This window comes from Lepus europaeus, chromosome 5 (assembly GCF_033115175.1).
Source record: "Lepus europaeus isolate LE1 chromosome 5, mLepTim1.pri, whole genome shotgun sequence".
Classification (NCBI taxonomy): domain Eukaryota; kingdom Metazoa; phylum Chordata; class Mammalia; order Lagomorpha; family Leporidae; genus Lepus; species Lepus europaeus.
The window spans coordinates 154,580,233-154,602,808 of record NC_084831.1 but is presented as its reverse complement, the minus strand read 5'-3'; the positions used below and the strand labels follow the sequence as shown (position 1 = coordinate 154,602,808).

The 22,576-nt window shown below is 46.3% G+C and overlaps 1 protein-coding gene across 2 annotated transcripts in view; it reads right to left on the bottom strand.

The window, feature by feature from the left end:
• The window catches only part of ASTN1 (astrotactin 1), a 339,338-nt gene that overhangs the window by 156,837 nt on the left and 159,925 nt on the right, over positions 1–22,576 (bottom strand). For both annotated transcript variants that reach the window (XM_062192978.1, XM_062192977.1), the window contains exon 8: positions 13,630–13,714. In XM_062192978.1, the coding sequence (XP_062048962.1) occupies positions 13,630–13,714 (85 nt within the window). The remainder of the gene's footprint in view (positions 1–13,629; positions 13,715–22,576) is intronic.

Genomic DNA, 22,576 nt, shown 5'->3' with positions numbered 1-22,576 from the left:
AGAACCCACTGAGGGTCCTATCGCTAGAACTCCCTGTGAGGCAAGACTCTAAATAAGAGGAACTGCATGAAATGAAGAAAGAGAGAGCTTTATCTCATGGGGAGGGTGGAGACAAAAGTCTCAGCAGCTTTATACTCTCTAGAGAAAGAGGATGCATTAATTAAAAATATCTTTAAAGGAGGCTGGGGCCAGCATCGTGGCTCATTTGGTTAATCCTCCGCCTGCGGCATCGGCATCCCATATTGGCACCGGGTTCTAGTCCTGGTTGCTCCTCTTCCAGTCCAGCTCTCTGCTGAGCCTGGGATAGCAGTAGAAGATGGCCCAAGTCCTTGGGCCCCTGCACCCACATGAGAGACTGGGAAGAAGCAGTTGGCTCTTGGCCTTGGATTGGTGCAGCTCTGGCCATTGTGGCCATTTGGGGAGTGAACCAATGGAAGGAAGACCTTTCTCTCTGTCTCTCTCTCACTGTCTGTAACTCTGTCAAATAAATAAATAAAATCTTAAAAAAAAATAAAGGAGGTAAAGATGTCTAAGATCTAGACTGGATTCACTAATGAGCAATCCCAAGCCAAACTCATGAGCATTTCTGATGACATCTACAGGTTGACATTCCAAAGGACAGCACAAAGTCATCTTTGATTTTTAAAGGAATTTGCATAATGGTTTAGAAAACATTGAATGCACACTCTGGGCCATACCTGTGACAAACTCTTTAATAGTGACGACATGGAAATACATTGAATGACTGCATATTTGATGAATACTTTTGTGGTTGAACAAGTGTAACCAACAGGTTTTGTGAATGGAGTGAAGTCAACCTGCAGAAAGGTCTCTAACAGAAGAGAACCTGACCTTGCAATCTTTAACAAGAGACTTAGTGAAAGTCACTGCAAGTGTGTTAATTATTCTCCCCTTCTATGGAAGGGCTACGTTCTGAAGCCTGAAACCATAGGTCCTACTGAACTCTGCACACACCGTGTTTTCCCCGTATGTATATATACCCATTATATAGTCAAGAACATCTGCCTTTCATTTAAAGGAAGCACTTCACAACCTCTCTGTTGCATATCCATATTATCAACATAACTACTCTGATGCTTTCGGGCCATCAGTAAGTAAACATTATTTGCACACAGGCCTGCAATTACATAACAGAAGATCTGAAAACAAAGATGGCTGCTATAGTGACTAACAGGCAGGTGGCATACACAACATAGATACTCTGGACCAAGGGATGACTCATATCCCGCATGACACGGAGCAGGATGATAGTTCGTCACACTGCTTAGAACTGCAATTTAAAACTTAGGAATATTGTTTCTGGAATTTTCCAGTTAATGTCTTCAGACTGAGGTTGACTATGGATAACTGGAACTGTGAAAAGCAAGACTGTGGATAAAAGGTGACTACTGGCAGTTGGAAAATAACAAAAAATAGAATGGAGAGTTAATGCATAGGATAACAGAGTAAAGATTTAAAGATTTCAATTTAATTGAATGAGGTTTCATATAAGGTTTCATATAAGACCTGCATTTTCATTGAGACAAGTGTTTTCAATGTCGAATATACTTTCTCTTGCTTCTAACAAGCCCTTTGAAAAAAGATCTTTAGTAGACAACAAATTCACACGTATCAACACAGTGCATTTGCTTTTAAAGGACTTAGCCTAAGCATGACTTAGAGCTCATTAATAGAACACACAGGGGAAGAAACAGGCATATTATAAACTCCATAAAATGTTTTGACCAGTTCTGGGCAACATTGTCTACAAAGCATAACGACAAACTAGGGAAATGCAGAAAATGGCTATCTGGTAAGGTTTTTAACAGGGTCAGGAAAACCATAATCTAACGAAGAGAAGACTCAGTAGAGAGATCATCCTACGCACCATTATCCAATACATTTGCATGAAGCCGGCCTGCACGTGGTGGGCCTGTTGGTTCACAGGCTGACCCATTACAGATGTTGACACCCAGCCCTGAGCACATACTTGGACTGCTTTACTCTAGGTCTCAAAACACGGAGTGTCTGCCCCCATCTTCCCTCTGTTCATTCTGAGACTCTAAGAATTAGCAGTTCTTGGGGGGTTTGGAAAGATAAAGTCCTCTTTAGGGACCATGATTCTCTCTCTTTTTTTTTTTTTTTGCCAGTGAGATTCTCAATACTTCTACTCAATAGATTCATCTGTAAAATGGGAACAATAATCGTTCCTGGTAGAGCTGAAATTAAAAAGCTGTTGGCACTTGAAAATTACCAGAAGAATGGCCGGTGCATTGCAAGAACCATATAAATGCCAGATACTCCTGTTACCAGTATTAATATCACTATTGATACTCTTGCACCTGCTGACCGGAGTGTGGGGAGTGCTGTTTTACCAGGCATGCAAAATACTCTGGTTCACTGGCATTGATGTTAATTCACTCCAGTGTGGAATATGTGCCCATCATCCCCCAGTGGTAACCATTTGCTCCAGTCAGAGTCAACCGTCTCATAAACAACAAAGTCTCTGCGGTGTGTCAGGAAGGAGGAAAGCAAGCTGAGAGCTGCGATCTGAGCCGCCCTGCGGGACACCTCCACCTGGAGGGCTAATTGGGCTAATGTGACCTCAGGGTGTGGAGCAGCTGTTTGCAGTCTCTTTCCACCGTTCTACACAACAGAAGTCTAGGGACCTTCCATGTTCAAAGGTCTTAAATCCAAACACCAACTCCCAGCGGCAGGCCTGCAGTTGGCTGTTATCTCCTTCTGCCTACAATGCTATTCTGCATGTGGAAAATCTCGTGGAAAGGTTAATGAACTTGGTGGGAAGGAGACCATAAGGAAAGGAAAAGGAGATTCCAATTGTGGAACTCCACCGTAGTTTCACACAAAGAGCCTCGATGCGTAGCCAATGTATTACTGAGCCTTAGATAATAATACACACTGTTAGTGCGCACACACACACACACATGCAGATACAAAGGTACTTCAAAAAGTTCATGGGAAAATGGCATGAAAATATGTGTATTTTGGTGCCAAAGCTTTTGGAACCCATGCAATTTTCTTCATAGCATTTTTTTTATATTGTGAAAATATATGGGAAATATATCAAAACTTTACTTTTGGCATCAAAATACATGCACACTTTCTGAAAAATATTTATTTATTTGAAGGGAATAATGAGAGAGAGAGAGAAGAGGAGAGAAGAGAGAAGAAAGAGAGAAGAAAGAGAGGAGAGGAGAGGAGAGGAGAGGAGAGGAGAGGAGAGGAGAGGAGAGGAGAGGAGAGGAGAGAAGAGATCTTCTAACCACTGGTTCATTCCTCAAATGGCTGCAACAACCAGGACTGGTATAGCCTGAAGCCAGCAGCTGAAGCTCCCCCCAGGTCTCCCACATGGGTGCAGGGGTCCAAGCACTTGGGCCATCCTCCGCTGCTTTCCCAGGCACATTAGCAGGGAGCTGGATCAGAAGCAGAGCAGCTGGACTTGCACTGGCACTCTGATACACAACGCCAGATGTACAGGTGGAAGTTTAACTCATTGAGCCACAACGTCAACCCCTAAACTCATACTTTTTTTTTTGTAAAAATATATTTACTTTATATGAAAGGCAGAGTTACACGGAGGCAGAGGCAGAGAGAGAAAGAGGACTTCCATCCGCTGGGTCACTCCCCAAATGTCCACAACGGCCTGCCTGGAGCTGGGCTGATATGAAGCCAGGAGTTTCCTACCCTGCATTCCCAGGTGGGTGCAGGGGCCCAAGGACTTGGGCCATCTTCCACTGCTTTCCGAGGCCATAGCAGAGAGCTGGATCAGAAGTGGGGCAGCCAAGACTCAAACCAGCACCCATATGGGATGCTGGCACTGCAGGTGGCAGCTTTACTCGCTACGCCACAGCGCCTCCCTCCAAATTCATACTTTTTCACACTTTCCCACAAACTTCCTGAAGTACCTTCCTATATGTGTATATAAAAGCAAAGCAAGAGATAAAACAACATGAAAATACTTGTGCTTACAAAAACATCTTACCTAGAGAAATAAGACAAGAAGTATACATTCTAGACAAGGGATGGATGGCATTTCAAGTGACTTGGTTTTTTTTCTTTTTGTTTCTGCTTGTTCTAGATTTTTCTATGAGTCACTTGTTCCTTTAGTACAAAGGGAAAAAAAAAGATGCAAAAAGCAAGATGTGCAAGGACAAAATGTTTGCTCTCTAATTTTTGAAATTATATAAAGTTGAAATCTCAGGAAAAAATAATTATAGTATGAGTGTTAGAACAAGAATGCAAAGTACTTGTCTAGGAAAAATTAACCTTGAAATTACTTTTATTCAAATTGTTTTAACAGAAATTGTAGCTTGCATACATATCATTAATTGCTCAACTCTTGAAAAAAAAACCCAGTTCATGGGATTTTTATTCAGATTCATGGGGCTATTAAAAAAAAAACCTAGCACAGTGTCCAGTATTACATGCTATAGTGATATCGATTAGCATTATGTAAGGGATTGCTCAAAGTCTTCTGTGACACTGAGGTTGTATTGCATTGTGGTGTTGAAGGTGTGGGTCACTAGCTGGTATTTATACAGACTAATTAAAACTACACCAAGTTATAGGGATATTTATATTAGAGATGTCTGACCTGGATTCTAGATCTTGAACCACCTTCTTCTTTTAGGTAAAACTGAGGGTTTTAAATTAAACATCAAGAATGACTCCCAGAGCGGGCACTTGACCTAGAGACTAGGACACCCACAGCCCATTTTGGTGCACCTGGGTTTGATTCCCCACTCTGGCTCCTGATTCTAGCTTCCTGCTACTGTGTATCCTGGGAGGCAGTAGGTGATGGCTCAAGTGAGAAGTCTCCGACGCCTGCATGGGGTCCTGGACTGAATTCGGACGCAGGCTTCTGGGGAGTGGTTGGCAGATTGGTGCTTGCTGTCTCTGTATCTGTAGTTCTGTCAGGAAATAAAGGGAAGAAAGTAGAGCTTCTCCGTGGGAAATGTTTTGACAAAATTAATGTAGCACCGTAACACTTTTAATCCTTTTTACCTTTTTCCTATTTCCTGATTATAAAAGTAATATTGCTCATTGTTTAATTATGAGAGAGAACAAAAGCATATGCAGAATTGAAGGCAGAAGAAAACTCTTGGTGCATAGAAAAAGAAATTGGGAGGAAATACAGCAAAATGGTAATGGTAGTTTTCTCTAAGCATGGCATAATGAGTGGATTTCTTTTTCTATTTATTTTTAAGGGAAAAAAAGGATAAATAGTCAAAATCTTCGACACTGGGAAAAATGTCCATACTCTGCACACAGTATTCTGCGAGTGGAGCCCAAGGAGGCACAAGGTCCAGGGAACACTTCTGGCAGAAAACATGCGTGCATTCCAAAGAATATATAAACGCAGGCCACTGTCTGGAAAGCATAGGCAAGACATAAAACATTCATTTCTGTAAAATTGAAACAATTTATCTTCCATTCTTGAGCAGATGGGAGGGTAAATTGAGGTTGATTTTTTTTTTCACCCTGGTGGTCATGTTGGAGGAAATATGAGTGTTCTCGCCTTCAGCACTGTTTAAAATAAGTCTCTTGGTATGGCAGCGGGAACAGCCAGAGAGGACAGTGTGGGACAGTGTGGTGGAGCATCACCCCTCCCTGGAGGGTGGGCAGGCAGGAAGGGATGGCGATGTGAACCCTCAGTCCTGGGGTGTGGGGTCCAGCTGCGTGTGATGACCACAGAACGCTGACTTCCATCGCCCAACGGGGACTGGCTTTCAGAGTATCTCAGGCACTTCCTTTAAACCTCTGTCTATGTCACTGATGCATCTGTGACACACACCTGTCGCTATAAAGCCTGACCCCTAGCTCTGTGACTTCGGGCATGTTACTCCCCCTCTCCGGTTCTCCATTTCCCAATCAGTAAAATGCAAGAATCTCCCGGCCACTAGTCTTCGGTCTGCTTCTTGTTTTCATGGGCAGGGGATAACATACTGGCAAGAGGACACCCTGCTAGGGGTGTGGCGATGCCACATCTCTATTAACAACTGCCTCTAAGTCTGCCTGGACTTTACAATCATCTTGAAGAGTGAACCAATGCACAGATTCTGGAACTTCTGCTAGGTCTATGAAATTAAAATCTCTGAGGGTAGAAATAGCAACCCAGTAATTTTAAACAAGCTTCTTTGGTGATATTTAAGAAGCTGTTCCATGGACTAGCACGTGGGAGCCACTCACTAGGGTGTATTTTGCTCCTGTGTCATTCTGAGTTACCACGGATGTTATAGTCCCCTCTGAGAGTAGAGCAAAGAGCATGGCCAGTAATGACCTCGGGATCAACATTAGCTCATCAGGGGCCTTTGCGACAATGACAAGAAGGTGTCTGTCTAGACAAATGTGCCCTTGGTCTCAGAGCCGGCTTGCCATGCAAGCACAGGTGAGGTTCCAGCCCTCCCTTGCTCTCGGAGCCTGACGACTCTCTGTCAAGGGCAAAGTGTGTCACCATACGCAGCTGAACGACCACACAGCTTGTGTGAAGATGGGGGCGAGTTAAACATAGTTTTCACTCGAGGAAATCCATAGGATCAGGGCCAGCGCTGTGAAGCAGCGGGTTAAAGCCCCGGCCTGCAGTGTTGGTATCCTATACGGGCACCAGTTCAAGTCCTGGCTGCTCCACCTCTGATCCAGCTCTCCGCTATGGCCTGGGAAAGCAGTGGAAGATGGGCCAAGTCCTTGGGCCCCTGCTCACTCATGCGAGACCTGGAAGAAGCTCCTGGCTCCTGGAGTCAGATCAGCTCAGCTTTGGCCATTGCGGTCACTTGGGGAGTGAACCAGCGGATGGAAGACCTCTCTCTCTCTCTCTCTCTCTGGTTCTACCTCTGTAACTCTGTCTTTCAAATAAATAAAAAAAAAAATTAAAAGAAAAAAGAGAAATCCATAGGATCAGGTGGGACATGACCCTGTTAAGGGGATCCTAGGAGATCTTGTGGGAGGAGACCACCTTCAATCTGCCTGCTCACCCAAGGTGGGAGTCTCTTCTTCTAAGGGACAGTATCTCTGCTGGAATCAGTCTCTGCAGAGAGAAGGAACTGGGAACTCCAGCACTAACTCCAAGAACACACTTCCTCTGTTTTGACAACGAAATGGGTAGGAGAAAGGGCAGTCTCCACTCTTCCATTGATTCCTGTCAAACAGAAAATGGAAGTAAAAAAGGGCAGGTGAAGGGAGGAAGAAAAAAGGAATGGGAAATAAATGACCAAACAAATACACAGGAAACCCTTGTTAGGGGCAGTGACAATGATGACAATGAAGAGAGTGGGATGGAGAGGGACAGAGGATTAAAAGAGAACTAATGGGAAGATAATCTCATTTGTAGAAGGCTTGGCAGTGACACAGCTGGGCACAGACTCTGACGTCTGGGCTGGAGGGCAGGCAAGGAGGGTGCGCAGAGATAAAGGAGCAGCCCTGGCCTGCAGTCTTGTCTGAGGTTGGAGGAAGGTGAAGGTGAATGGGGCGGCTGGGCCGGAGACAGCAGCACGGGGGCGGAGGTAGGGGCGGGGAGTCAGATGGTGATCTAGAAATAAACAAGGGGACATTGGGAAATATCACATGTCGTACAGGATTGTCTGACTCCATCTGGGCCACATATGAAGAGGTATGGAGCGGCCAAAGAAGGACAGCTGCAGCCTGCGACCGGGGCATGGCCCTGGGGCTACACTCGGCACGCCAGTCTCTGCTCTGAAATGCGGCAGCTTTTGCACTCAGTTGTCCCAAAGCCGGCAGGAAGTTCTCAATCGGTTCTAGGTGGCCAGGAGAGGTTTGGGATCTTTTTGAATAGTCAGTGCAGGTTGGTCTCAGTTCAATGTCTAGAACTCAGATGAGTTGCCTCTGGGGGAACACTAAGGATGACATCATTCAGGGAAGCATAATTGAATTACCCCCTGTCAAGGACATGGTTTGAGCAAGACAGGGGGGCTCAGGGTAACCATGGTGAACGCAGTCCTCACTCTCAGTATGTGGAGGAAACTGGATTACAGGTTTGGGACATTTGCTCCTTTTGTTGATTTATTCTCTGAGCATTCACTTCTGGGAGGGTGAGAGGCAGAGAAAAGTTGTAGAAATAGAAGCAGAGGAATAGCAAACACGTAAGGCGTTGGAAGAGAAGGATATACATATTAGGGCAGCACTGACCTGTGTGTGCGTGTACACATGTGTGTGGACCCAGCTGGGGAGGTCGTGTGAGCAGGCAGTGTAAAGAGGAAAGATTCTCATGAACAAGGCCAGTCCTGACCACAGCTTTTAAATCTTTGGAGAGACACCTGTTCATTCATTTTCAACTGTGGGTTTCTTCTCCTCTCATGAATTTTCCCTCCGCCGCCATCCGTCAGCAGAGAAATGTAGTGATATTTTATATTTCTCTGGTGCAGAATCTCCTTGGTGTTGCCCTCTATATCTGAGATGCCACAATAGGAAATCGGACTATTATTTACCAGGAATCTTCCAATGCATGCATTTAATCTAATTGTGGTATTCTGAAAAATGTATCTAGGGGCCCTTGGGTACACTTTTAATTTAACACAAAAACATCATTATAGCCTTTCTTAATAATCTCCAAAGTAGTGAAATAAATTTGCTTTTTCTCCTCTAATAGTTTCATGTAAATCAATCTCTTGCCTCCTCCACACTCATTTATTGTTTTCATTTCTCATCTTTGAAAATTTTCAATTTGTCCTCACGGTCCTAGCAGATAAACATCAAACATAGACTGTAATAGTCTCTGGCTGTGTCTATGCAGCCACAGGGCTGGGAGGCTACAGAGTTATTCGGGGAATTCATGCACAGTAGACAGAAGACACAGTAAACCACTCCTCGGTGATAGGACCCTTTCACCCCGGGGCTCCCGTCTGGCAGGCGGGGTCATAGACGCTGCAGTGGCAGGAAATGATTGATTTTGTTGCCAACCTCAAAGACTGGCGATGTAGCCTCCAACATCCTGTGTTCTTTTAATAACCCATTAGAAAGCCGTCATCCATGACTTTGTCTAAATCTTTGCAAAGCTATTTTTAGTTTTAGTGAGTAGGACCTTCCTGTGTAGTGAGTTTGATTATTTTACCTGGACCCTGTCACTGGGGTGAGCTGTACAGAGCGGCTTCACCTCCCAGATCAATACATGAATGTCTCTGCCTCCCGCGCTCCTCACTGGGCATTTTTGGCCAAACTAGAGTGGCCAGAAAATGACTGCAATCCCTTTGATTCTCATAACTTGCACTCTCCAATTCTCTATGAGTCCTCGCTGTTTGGTCTTGCAGACTTCCATCTACAGGATAGTTTTGGAATATGTTTTACTTGAAGATTCCAGATAAATAAAAAGTCTAGATAGTCCCATGACGTTTCGGGTTACTTTTGTCTTTCTGCATTAGAAGCAGTTAGATTATTAATTACGAAGGGTCCCCCAAATCAATGAGTAGTAGAGGGGATACCCTGCCATTTTTGAACTTCTCTCTCCTGCTAACAACAAATTGGAGGAGCTTGCTCGTTTGTGGAAGGGTCAATGTCCAAAGCCTTAAAAAGAGAGCTCTTGGAGATCTGGTGAGATGAGCTCACTTGTCAGCCTTCTCCCTGCCATTGTAAATGACATTCTTAAGCTTACACTGAGCTATTTATTTATCATTCCTGGGAAAACCCATGTTTCTAATATCTCCATGCCTTTGTACATACTCTTCCCTTTTCTTAGAATTAACTTTTGTCAGGTGTCAGACAGAGCAGCTCAAGACTCAACTTCTGGGTTGGCATTTGGTGCAGCCGTTAAAAGAAGCATTTGGGATGCCACATCCCATAGGGGAGTGCCTGGCTTGAGTTCTATGCCCTCTCCCTCCTATCCAGCTTCCTGCTAATGCAAACTCTGGGAGCCAGCAGATGATGGCTCAGTACTTGAGTCCCTGCCGTTCACTTGGGAGACCTGGACTGAGTTCCAGGATCCTGGCTTTGGTGTGACCCAGACCTAGCTGTTGTGGGCATTTGAGGAATGCATCAGAAGATCAAAAATCTCCCTCTGTCTGTCTCTGTATCTCTGCCTTTTAAGCAAACTGAAAATACACAAATAAAAATTTACAAGAAAATCCAGCTTCATGAAGCCTGGTCTAGATCCTCCAACCTCATATCAGTCAACCTCAAACTGCAATCTCATAGAACTTTGCTCACACTTTTACTAGGTCATAGAATTCTTGTAATTATTTGCTGTATTATCACCTATCTGTGTAGACTATTCCACAGTAGAGGCTACATCTTCTTCTGATTTCTTATAAATAGCATCCTCGCATACCCTGGACAATAGGTAATGGGTAAATCTTTGCTGAAAACATGGATGAGTGGGAGAATAAGTGATGGAGCATAGTGATGACAATATTCTTTTAAACAAACGGGCTCACTCATAGACACACACACACACACACACCAGAGAATCATACAGATACTGCATATGCACACACACACACACACACCATCCTCACTGTAAACACACACACAGATCCCAGCCCAGGTAAGCTGGGGAGCCTCACAGAGGCGGAATAAAGTTCACTGCCTCACAGAGTCATTCCTACGTAGTATTTGTATTAGTGCTCTTGATCAATTTTCTCCCTTATGTGAAACATACAAATGTTTATCACTACCTTTCTCCTGGTACATTAACTTCAATTGTTCAGAGGAATTCTAACTATTCCTACTCTAGGATCTGGTTGTCCTACTTCAAAAGAATGCTTGGTTATTTTAGTGCAGGCGGTACAAGAATGCTAAGTGTGAAACACTCATACCCACACATGGGCTGCTCACCTCTACCGTCTGCAACATTATATAAAATATTCAGGAAAATCAAGCGTATCATTGATTTTTCCATAATAACCCCAATACTTATCATTAGTTGGCGATCTGTCAGGCAGTTTTCAATTCGAGTGACAGTTTTCACATTCAAACCAATTTCAATTAATTTTGTGAGACTCATTTGAAGAAACATGGCATTGGATCCCTGGTTTAAATCAAGATGTATGGCGTCTCCTGCTTTTCACTTATCTTGTCATTTTAGGAGGAGAAATGCAGTCATTTGTCTGCTGCCTTTTTTATATACATGTAAACTCACGCTGCTTATCAATCCTGGTTCCATTATCCTCAAGATAGTCACTTCTTTCCCCCTCCTAACAGTTACTCCATTATTTTATTAGTGTCCAAAATGAGACCTCATAGACAGTGATGATCAGAGAATAATGGAAATTAGAGATGGAAATGACAGATTAGGTCTCCTTGTCTATTTCCCAGGGCTAATGTTCTTGTCAGCCCATAGCTCAGTGCTTCAGCCTGTCTTGTTTTAAATGACACCAATGCTGGGGCTCCACCTTTCCGCTTGAGGCTCTTGTCTACATCCTAAGACTCTGTTCACATAGCCAGAGGGAATAGCAAAGCTCCTCCAATTACCAAGTGGAGCCAGACCATCCTAGCATGATCAGTCTACAAGGCAAGTGATGTGGAGGCTTGAGCGATTAACCACCAAATCCAATCACTGCCGAGAGCTGGCCTGGATCATTCAGGGCCAACGTGAAATGATATTTTGTAGTTGTTTCCCTCAGCAGCAAATTTTCAGGCTGAGATGAAAAGGTGGCTATCCATCACCCGCTACAATATTTTACTCCGTGAGAATCATGGTCAGCTGAGACTATAGCACATCACGTTAGTTAAATTCTGGCTTCCCGGCAACCAGGCAAACATTTCAGGAGTTAAGAGAGTAGAGGGACAAGCAGAATTTACATAGCAAATGGCTGTCTTCATTGATATGCTTCTTGACATCCAGGAGCCATGTCCTCTGCCCTTCCCTCCAACCTTTACGTAAAAGGTGCCTGGTAGGTGTTCACCCTTCCACATAGACCTCCCGCTAAATTGTGTGCACTGCTTCTTTGATATGACCTCAAATTCAATTGAAACGGAACAATCCTTCATGCCACTCACAGAAAAATGTCACAGTATTTTGACTTCCCCAACTTTCCTGACCTGTGACTCAAATTTCCTTTCCCTAACTTCATTCTCTCTTGTCCTTATCCCTCAACTTCAACCCATTCCAGAACATTTGCCCTCTTCTAACATCTGTGGGCATCTATCATGCCTTGACTAGTCATCAGCTGGCCACGTTCTCAGAGGTGAGTTCTTCTACCCCTTTATCATAAATCACTCTCTGGGACTTCTCAATCATTTTTATTGCTCTTCTCCAAACTCTCACCCATTTGTCACCATATTTATTGTGTGAGAGTCTAGGTTTGGGCTCATCAGAATCAAATAGATGGGGCCAGCCATCGACCTCGAGGAATGAGAACTCCGTGGCAATGTCTAAGAGGGTGCTGGTTTCTTTCCCCCCATCTTGTCAGGCCACAAATCCTACTTAATCAGTCCAAGCAATCACTCTAACATGGCTTTCACCTTGATTTCTTTCCAGTTTTCCCCTGTTCCACTGATTGCTATTATTGGTTAACATATATTGAGAACTTTGTCTTTCTACCCTCCTCCACGACCCAACCAATGCAGAAAACAAACTCAGCATCTGGAACAAAGTAGAAAATTGCTTTACAAAAGCAATACAATCGGGGCGGCACTGTGGCTTAGCGGGTAAAGTGCCAGCATCTCATATGGGTGCCTGTTTGAGTCCTGGTTGCTCCACTTCTGACCCAGCTCTCTGCTATGACCTGGGAAAGCAGTAGAAGATGGCCCAAGTCCTTGGGCCCCTGCACCCACATGGGAGACCTGGAAGAAGCTCCTGGCTCCTGGTTTTGGATCCACCCAACTCTGGCCATTTCAGCCATCTGGGGAATGAACCAGGGGAGTGAAGACCTCTCTCACTTTCTCTATCTCTGCCTCTCCATAACTGTGTTTTTGAATTAAATAAATCTTAAAAAAAAAAAAAAAAGCAATGCAAGTTGGATGGTGGTGATGGTTGCAGGACAATGTGGATATGTCACTGAATTGGACAATTAAACATGCCAAAGCGATACATTTTATCACAAAAAAAGATTCAAAGACATATAACTAGAAGTGCAATAGATAAGGCAACTGGTTTGTCTCAGTCATGTGTACTTGGTGTTGGGGGGAGGAGAAGGAAATTGTCCCAGAAATGTGGTAATTGGGGATCAGGTGAAAATACTCTCACTCAACACAGAGAATTTCCTGAAGCTTTGCATTTCACCCCTGCTGACAGTCCTGGGGAAAACAAGTTTCTACTCATGTCAGCTTCGCCAAGCTCATCAAGCTCTGGGAGAGCTACACTGGAGGCTGTGTGACTTCGCGTGTCTCCAACAAAATCATCAGCCGAGTTCTGCCCGTAGAATCCGCACAGCTGGCAGCAGGTGGAAAGGAAGAGAGGGACAGCTTGATTTTCAGATCCCAGCTGGAGGCTGCAGGGCTGCCAGTCAGAGGCATCAGCTCTAGACTCAGAAATGGAGAGCAGGAGGGTACGGACGTCATTGGGATGGTAGAAATAAGGAGATGCACAGTGGCATTTTTACCCGTCTGCTGTTCAGAATTTAACTACCCGTTAGGTCTATGCTACTCACAGTTGCTCCTCGTCAGGTCTGTGCACAGGAGTGATGGCGTGGGAACTGGCTAAGGCGCCATCCCCTCACTTACCCCTGGTTTGTCCCCCATTCGTTCCGAATGCAGAGGTGCTTGTGCACTGGGTCCTTCATGTAACCTTCATAGCAGAGGCACTCCCCTTGGAAGCAGGGCAAGGAGGAAGAGAGAGAGACACGAATGAATCGACGAACACGTCTGTGGTCAAGAAGCTGAACATGAAATGGTCAGACTAAACAGTGCGGCTGAGACAGCTGCACAAATGCAACAGTGCCTCCCACGGTGTCATCCATTCCCCTCTCCACCACCCACATGAACACACACACCTGACAATGTCTCCAGTTCCCAGGACACAATCATCTATCTCCCCAAGTGGAAGAATCTAGCATTTATGGAGCACCCGTTCTACAGTCTGTAAGCACAAAGACCAACAGCTCGCTGAAGGAAGGGACTTGTCATCTATTTCCTCAATGCTGGTGTACCACAGGACACATAATAAGTGATCAATACATGCTTAAAGACTGCAAATGTGAGTTATTTCATCAAATATTGCCCCGAATCTCTACAGGGAAGTACGCTGGAAACTTGTTGACAGCTACTAAGCAGCAGAGTTAATATTTGAGCCTAGTCTACCTAATGACAGATTTTTTTTTTCTAACCATGCCATGCCACTAGGCCCACAGAACAATCACTATGGACAGAGGAGGCTACTTATACATAGTGTAGTTTTATAGGAACTCTGGATTTTGACTTCTAAGTGAAAATGGCTAATTATCTTGGAGCTGGTAAACAGAAAGAGCATCTAAAACTCTAATTTTTTAAAGATATTACTACGTCTCATTATCAATTGTTCCTCCTTTGGTACAGCGGGAGGTCCAAGAACCCTCTGGAATTGCATGCAAAAGTGTGTTAAGTATATACACAATTTTCTCGGGCAGAATTTCATAGTGTTCATTTGATTTACAAGAAAATCCAAGATCCCCAGAAGATTAAGAACCATTGCTCTATTTTGTACAGATACTGAAGAACGTTGTCACCACTTCCTTATACTAATATTTTCGTCTGCAATGCTATGTATCACTGAACTTCTGAGAGCAGCTGCATTTTTTTTTTTAGTCTTTAATGGTTGGTTATTTAATTTAGAACTGGTGAAATAAGAGTGTGACTTCCTGAAATTTGTAAATAACCAAGGTGCCATGCCCTAAGGGGAAAATGAACACACGGTTTCTTTATTTCCCAAGGAGGAGACACTTAGAAAGGATATCGATAGCACAATAGCTTTGAGTTACATTTCTGTTTCTGAAGACGCAATCCAGTGTAAATGAAACGCAACAGATTCACTGTTGGGGGGAAGTGACTGGCAGGGTCCCAGCAAGGAAGGTTTTGAATGGATCATAGCTCAACCATCCATTCCCAGACTGACCGCCAACCCACCTGTATCAGGATCACACACTTCCAGCTCACACTCAATTTGGTCTCCCACCTCACTAAACTCAATGTGCTGAGGAGTGGAATGGAAAGAAGTAATTTCTTAGTTTGTGAACAATCCACAGAAAGTATTGTGTCAGTACTTTGTCTCCTGTGAGGCAAATGCTGCCTTCCACCTAGGCTACTGTAGAATCTATTTGTTCACAATAGGCTCAGATTTACTGGCTTCAGCATTGCCGTCATAACCAGGAATGGTCAAGGAGCTATGAATCAACCCTCGGGAAGCAGAGCTTGGAATTAGGTGGTGGAGGACCACGCTCGCCAGGGTACACTGTTTCCCTGATAGACGCAGCACCAAAGAAGCCAGGTGTCATGGAGAGCATCAGACAGCAATTACCAGGAGCACCCTTTGACCCTGACCAAGACCAAGTGCCGCGTGGACCCCGGACCACAGACTGCACAGGGCAGAGAAAGCTTAGTTTTCCCCTAAATGAGTAGACCTTTCATAAATGCTGTGTAATGAGAAATCAATCCATTAATTAAAGGGATTGCCTTAAACTTACAGATAACACCAGCACCCCCTACACTCAGACACCCAAGCCAATGATGGGTCAAGTGCTCAGCACTGTTTTTTCCCTAGGGAAACACACTCTCCTGGCTGTCCTTGAGGACTGCAGGGGTTCGGGTTTGCCATTAAAAAACAAAACAGGAAGTATTCTCAGGAGGGTGCCAAGCCCATTACTCCGACTCTTAGAACAGTCTCACCTGGTTGCCTTGCCTAAATAAGGGCTAAGAAGAAAGGGGGTCCTCTTCCACATTTCATCTCTAGTTACCACACAACATGTAAAAATCAATGCAGTAACAACTCTGGGTTCAAGCAGAGCCTGATTTTCCTAATGATGGCAATACCGACGATTTGTATAGCGCATTTACCTTCTCAAATTGCCTTCACAGTCATTATCTCCTTATGAGGCCCCCACCATTCATTACGCACTGCTGACAACAGATACAGCTTTCCTCCCTATAATGGCAAACGCAGCCCAGAGTCATGGAAACAGAGATTTCCAAACATACTAGGCTACAGTCTGAGTACATCCCAAATTTGCCTCTCAAAGGATCCTCAATACCCGAACCTACCAAGCCAGTTTGACCATCTACACTGAAAAAGAGTTCGGATAGGATGAGGCAAGTTGCTATGGCAACCAACTGCTAAATCTTGACTTTAAGAGAGGTTTTGTGCAAGCGCAGGCTCCGACTGGTAGCTGTGAATTTTAAAGACCCCACAAGGGTGTTGGATGCCCTCCTAAGCTAGAAGTGTTACAGTTTCTGCATCTGCTGTGACAGATGGCAGGGAACACATGAGGCGCCGACTTGGTGGTGGTACACATAGGAATCGCATGGGGATGTGTCATTGCCACGGCCATGGAGACAGAGTCCCACGCAGGAGGCATGCAGGCAGCCGCACTGCCAGAGAGGAGAACCCCACGGAGAGAGGTCGCTGCTGGGTCTGAGGCAGGCTACAGGGGAATTGTGCCAGGAGCCCTGAGGACACAGGCCTGGAGCAGCCCTGTATGACAGCCCATGTCTTGGGCCATTTCCCGTGCTACAGAGGAAGGTGAGGCACAAATCTCAGACAGCCTTGAAGCCAGCACTCCTCAGGCATGGTGGTATGCCAGGAGCTCTTCACCAAGTAAATTCAGGTCAAGACCAAAAGGCCTGGGTCGTCTCTGAGCATCAGGTAGTGGCTGGCTTTTATTAAATGGAATTGAATGTTCTTGGTCTCAAACAGGAGACCTTTGCAAGGCGTCTGGATTTGGGTAGTATCTAATTGTCTGGTGTCTCCACTATGGTGACGTCAGGCAGGAGGCAGGCCTGGGGCAAGCACTTGCACACACCTCCGGCAGGGGAGACAGGGCTATGTGCCAACAGTACATCTCGAAAAATGCTTTCATGGTGCCACAAAGATGAGTATGGAAAGACTGGGCAATTTCAGTGGCAGGAATGAAATGAAGACTGAGGTACTCTGCAAATTGGTTTTTTTTTTTTTTTTTTGACAGGCAGAGTGGACAGAGAGAGAGAGAGACAGCGAGAAAGGTCTTCCTTTGCTGTTGGTTCGCCCTCCAATGGCCGCCGCGGTCGGCGCACCGCACTGATCTGAAGCCAGGAGCCAGGTGCTTCTCCTGGTCTCCCATGGGGTGCAGGGCCCAAGCACTTGGGCCATCCTCCACTGCACTCCTGGGCCATAGCAGAGAGCTGGCCTGGAAGAGGAGCAACCAGGACAGAATCTGGCGCCCCGACTGGGACTAGAACCTGGTGTGCCGGTGCTGTAGGTGGAGGATTAGCCTAGTGAGCTGCGGCGCCTGCTGCAAATTGGGTTCTAAAACCCAGGGAAGGTGAGAGGGAGAGGGAGAAGGAGAGGAAGAGAGAGGGGGAGGGAGAGGGGAAGAGGGAGGGGAGGGGAAGGGGAGGGGGAGGAGGAGGGGGAAGGAGAGGGGAGGGGAAATGGGGAGGGGGAGGGAGGGGAGAGGGGAGGGGGAGGGGGAGGGAGGCAATGGCTTAGAGCAAGGGAAACGGAAGAGAGCTGGACTCGGTCTGGAAGTCAGGTCTAATGCCCCTTGGCAGGTTTAAACATTTCCTTGTGGTTGGGTCTGGTCTACGGAAAGACCTGGACAGAAGACATTTCAGTGAACATCTTGGATGGAGATTAAAACTTGATTTAGCTCAGAATCATGGGCTCCTTGCAGACCCATAAAAGCTACATATCTTGAAAAGGGCAATGAGGGTCTGTGGCCAGGATGGATGGGGCCTGTGAAATTAAGCAGGTGTGCAAAGCCTTCTCAGCTGCCCGGGTGGCCAGAACAAAGACCAGGAATGGAGCAGAGAGAAAAAGCGCGGAAACCAGTAATCTGTATTTCCATCAGAGAGGGAAGCAAACACAATCTGACAAACGCACGACAAAACCCCTTAGAGAATTCAGGAAAAGCCAGCCTCTGGCTGGACTCAGTGGGGCACTGTGTCATACAACCTGATTGCTCTACACGTAGCCCACCTTGCCCAGGGCTCCAAAAGTGGGGTGTCTGGGAGAGCTCCTCACCACAGCCGGTAAAGGGTTTTCTGGGGGCTGGGTTCTGCTGCAACTACTTGAAAGCAGGATTCTTAGCCTTCCACCCTGGCCCCCTCCCTGAAGAGTGAATGCTACGTGCAGGGTTACGTAACAAACAGGAGGTCTGGAGTCAGCAGCCTGTGTGTGGAATCCAGCTAGGCCAGGACCAGACAAGTGACTTGGGCCAAGGGGTCCACATCTCTAAAATGGGGTGAAGAGCATCATGGCGAAGCTTCACCTATGTAACCTGTAAACTGTGGTGTTTGCTGCCACCTAGTAAGTGCCCCGTAAGCATCACCTGTCCTTTTCTTACTGGTGTTACTGTTCCCACTGGTTTTCCCTCTGGGCAGGCAATGTGGAGGTAGAAGATGGTACGTTTTCTGAAGTTATCAGCAGGTGCAACCTAACTAACCTGCAGCCTGAACTGCTAAACAACCAAACAAGGAACAGATCTTATCAGCTGGGAACTGCTGGGAGAGGGTCCTGGTGCTCAGTGGACGATGAGAAACCAGAGAAAAATCTGGGGGCTTGTGCCTCCCATTTCTCAGGTGCACTCCCATCCCAACCAGAAAGCCTGCAGAGCCTTGCTAATGATAAGAATGCTTGCCAGCGCTCACTGTGTGGCAGGCATTGGGCTAAGAGCTTGAGGCTCTTTCCACTCTCCCAGCCAGTGTGTTGCTAGCATGTGAATGCAGTGAGAAGCTAGCGGGGGGAATCAGGTCAGCAAGGGTCCTGCGGCTCCAGTTCTTCCTCGATCTCTGACACATAGAAGGTCTTCAGATCGGCTGGGAGGACGTGAAGACAGCACCACGGTACTTGGTTTCCTCTCTTTGTCTTCCCTCCCCTGGTGTTTGAGTTTTCAATATTGCCACAAACATAAGAGGGTATGAAACGCTGTTCTGCAGGACAGAGTGTGCCATGGGTGTCGGTGTGCTGGCTGACACCCTGCGTCTGTGTGGCTGTGCTCCCTTCTGGGGGCTCTGGGGAAAATGTTCCCCGAACTCCGCCATCTTATGGAGGCCATCTACATTCCTTGCTTTGTGTCCCCATCCTCCAACTTCTTTTTTTGACAGGCAGAGTGGACAGTGGGAGAGACAGAGAGAAAGGTCTTCCTTTTACTGTTGGTTCACCCCCTAATGGCCTCTGCAGCTGGTGCACTGCGGCCGGTACACCACGTTGATCCGAAGCCAGAAGCCAGGTGCTTCCTCCTGGTCTCCCATGTGGGTGCAGGGCCCAAGGAGCTGGGCCATCCTCCACTGCCCTCCCGGGCCAAAGCAGAGAGCTGGCCTGGAAGAGGGGCAACCAGGACAGAATCCGGTGCCCCAACCAGAACTAGTCTCTGGGGTGTCGGCGCCGCAGGTGGAGGATTATCCTATTGAGCCGCGGTGCCGGCCCCCATCCTCCAACTTCAAAGCCTAGCTGAGTCCCTCTCCCATCACTCTACTCTGACCTGGTCTTTTCCTTGCTCTTCCATGTTCCAGGACCCTTTTGATTCCATGGGGATAATCCAAGATCATCTTTCTATTTAAAAGCCAGTTGTTAGGCAATCTACCCCACATGCAACTTTCACTCTCCTTTGCTGTGGAACCTCACACAGTCACAGAGTCTGGGGAACAGGATGTGGGCATCTTGAGGAGTCCATTACTCTGTACCTGGTACTCTGGAGCACTGTGCTGGTGATGTGGAAACACACGCTTGTCTTTGAGATGCTCCGAGGAAGGATGCTGAGAGCTCCAGTCCCCTCCTTTGCACTGAGTGAGCATCTGTGTGTGTGTGCGTGTGTGTGCTTGTGTGTTTATAGATGCGTGTGTGTGCGCATGAGGAAATACACAAGTGCGCTTGCACAGTTCTACACACCCATATGGGCAGACGCCTCAGAATGGCTGGGAAAGCACATGTCCCAACACGATGACATTTCCAAGTAAGCTAGCTGGAGGATTGCAAAAATAACGTTGTCTTGACTTGAAGCCAATTCCCACACTCGGCTCTTTGGAGAGAGGCTCTAGGGTGGAGTGTGGGAGGCGATAAAGTCCCTTACTGATGAGCGCGTGGGATGACCACATCATCCCCTGTGAGAAAAGAAGCAGGGTCGGGGAGTGGGGCTCTCCAGCTCCAGCATTAATGAAAGTAAGGGTCTTGCGCTCTCGATTCTCAGCTGCTCCCCCAAGTGAAGATGGGGCACCATAGCTCTGTTTGAGGGGGGCGGGGTCTGGGTTCTTATTTTTAGTCTTTCTCCATGGCTTTCCAATTGGAAATTCACTCAGATCTAGGGAAGCTATTTGCAGGGGTGGGGCTTCTCAAAGTCATTTCAGCAAGGACTAGAAAAGAGACATCTGGAAGGGACACAAAGTGGATGGAGGCCTTGTTAGGACAAGCAGCTTCCTGGCACACGGAACAGTAGGGCTCGGCGATGACTGTTGCTTAAGTAGCTTTGAGTGACAAATATGTTGGATCTGACATGTCTGTGGAAATTGAGCAAGTCTTTATAATGCCACCTCTGTTCTGATTCCATGACAGATTAAACACACACTCTCAGAGCCCTCGGGAGCTGTGAGACTCAGGGTAAGTCATGTGACTTCTTGTGGAATTCCAATGCTGATCTCAGGTGAGGAGGCGGTTTATCTCAAAGACCCCTACACATGTGAACCGCCAGGCCCTTCGTTCCATGTACCGCGAAAGGCACTCTCTGTCCTTTACAGCTCAAGCAGAAGCATCCAAGACGCGCTGGAGAACACGCTGCTAGCACTCAGAAGTGAACTGAACAACGGAGATTGTTCCCAGTCCTCCTGATCCACACCAGCTGGGGAACTGGGGTACCAGAGACAAGTGCAGTCTCAGGGAGAGGCCCCGCCTCTGAGCTGAGCTCTTTCATTTCTCCTGAGCACGCTGGCTTTGGGGCACGGGGCACAGCCCATCTGTTTGATTTGGTGTTTGCTTGTCGGCGTGGGAGGAACTGCAAGCAAGCATACTCTTAGGCATCAGATGTCTAAAAGGCTGTCCTTTCTCGTCCATGTGGGGCCCTAGGCTCTCTGGGATGGGCCCACGTAAAATACTAAAACCTAGGAAGAAGAATTGAAGGTGCTGCTTGCTTTTTACCTATTCCCCTCCCAAAGAGACGTAGTAATGGATTACAAAAGAAGTAAGGGCTACATATCTTAGACTCAACCTCTAGGAAGATGCCCCCAGCTAAGGGGACACATCTGTCAGTGTGTGCATGCAGGCTTGTGGGTACTGGCAAAGCATTTGGAGAGTTGGATCCTGACTCTTGCAACATTTCCCTCGGGAGTTTTATCCCTGTCCTTCGTTCTAAGACATCATACTACCTGACGGGAGGGGTCACTCTCTGAACTCAGTCTGTTGGAAACAGGAATTTGTTGTTTTAAGTTTTATTTATTTAAAAGATTGATTTATTTTAAAGATATATTTATTTATTTGAAAAATTACAGAGAGTGAGAGGGGGAGAGACAGAGAGAGAGAGAGAGAGAGAGAGAGAGAGAGAGAGATCTTTCATGTGCTGTTTCACTCCCCAGGTGGCTGCAACAGCTGGTGCGGGGCCAGGCCGAAGCCAGGAGCCAGGAGCTTCATCTGAATCTCCCACATGGATATCAGGGGTCCAAGCACTTGGACCATCTCCTGGGGCTGTCCCAGGCTGGACCAAAAGTGGAGCAGCTGGGCCACGAACCAGTGCCCGTATAGGATGCTGGCATTGTAGGTTGTAGGCTGTAGCTGCTAAGCCACAACGCTGGTGGAAGCAGGGATTGGTAAAGACCACTGTAGATGAACCCCTTCTACAATGGAAGTGCAAAGCCTCACGCAATGAAAGATCTGTCCTGGATTTGTTGGCGCTCAAGCAACAAGGAAAGAGTTCTAATCCATGCCGTGTGTGCACCTGCCCTCTTACCAGCCCCACTTGACAGCCTCACAACTTCAGAGATACCTATTCTCTGAGACCCAGCAATATTGCTCTAAGACTTAGCTGAAGAAAACAACTTCCCACGTGTAAAGATGTCTATTTTAATAGTATTTATATGTTAAAATTTGAAGGCATCCTAAATATCATATATGGGAGACTGTTTAAGTGAGCGATGATATAGACATGCAATGGGATGCCAAATGGCCATTAATGTTGTTACTGAGCATTATTTAGCGACTCTGAAAATGCCCACAATGGACGGTTAGAAGAAAGCAGGGAAACTCCACTAGACTTAGCCTGCTTCTAGGAAGCCAGTACACACTTAGAAAAGACACAGGGGGAGGCATGGAAACCTTAAAGCTGACTTCTCCAGGGGACAGAAATATCGACTATCATTTCCTTCTATTAGCTTTGCTACATTTTCTGAATCTTTCTGCAATAAGCATTCATTAATTTTGTGACTGTAAATCCTGTTGCAGTAGCTAATTGTCCCCTGCCTGGATGACACACGGGCAACAGAGCCCTCCTACACTGAGCTGCCTGCTCTGAGGCTACAGTTA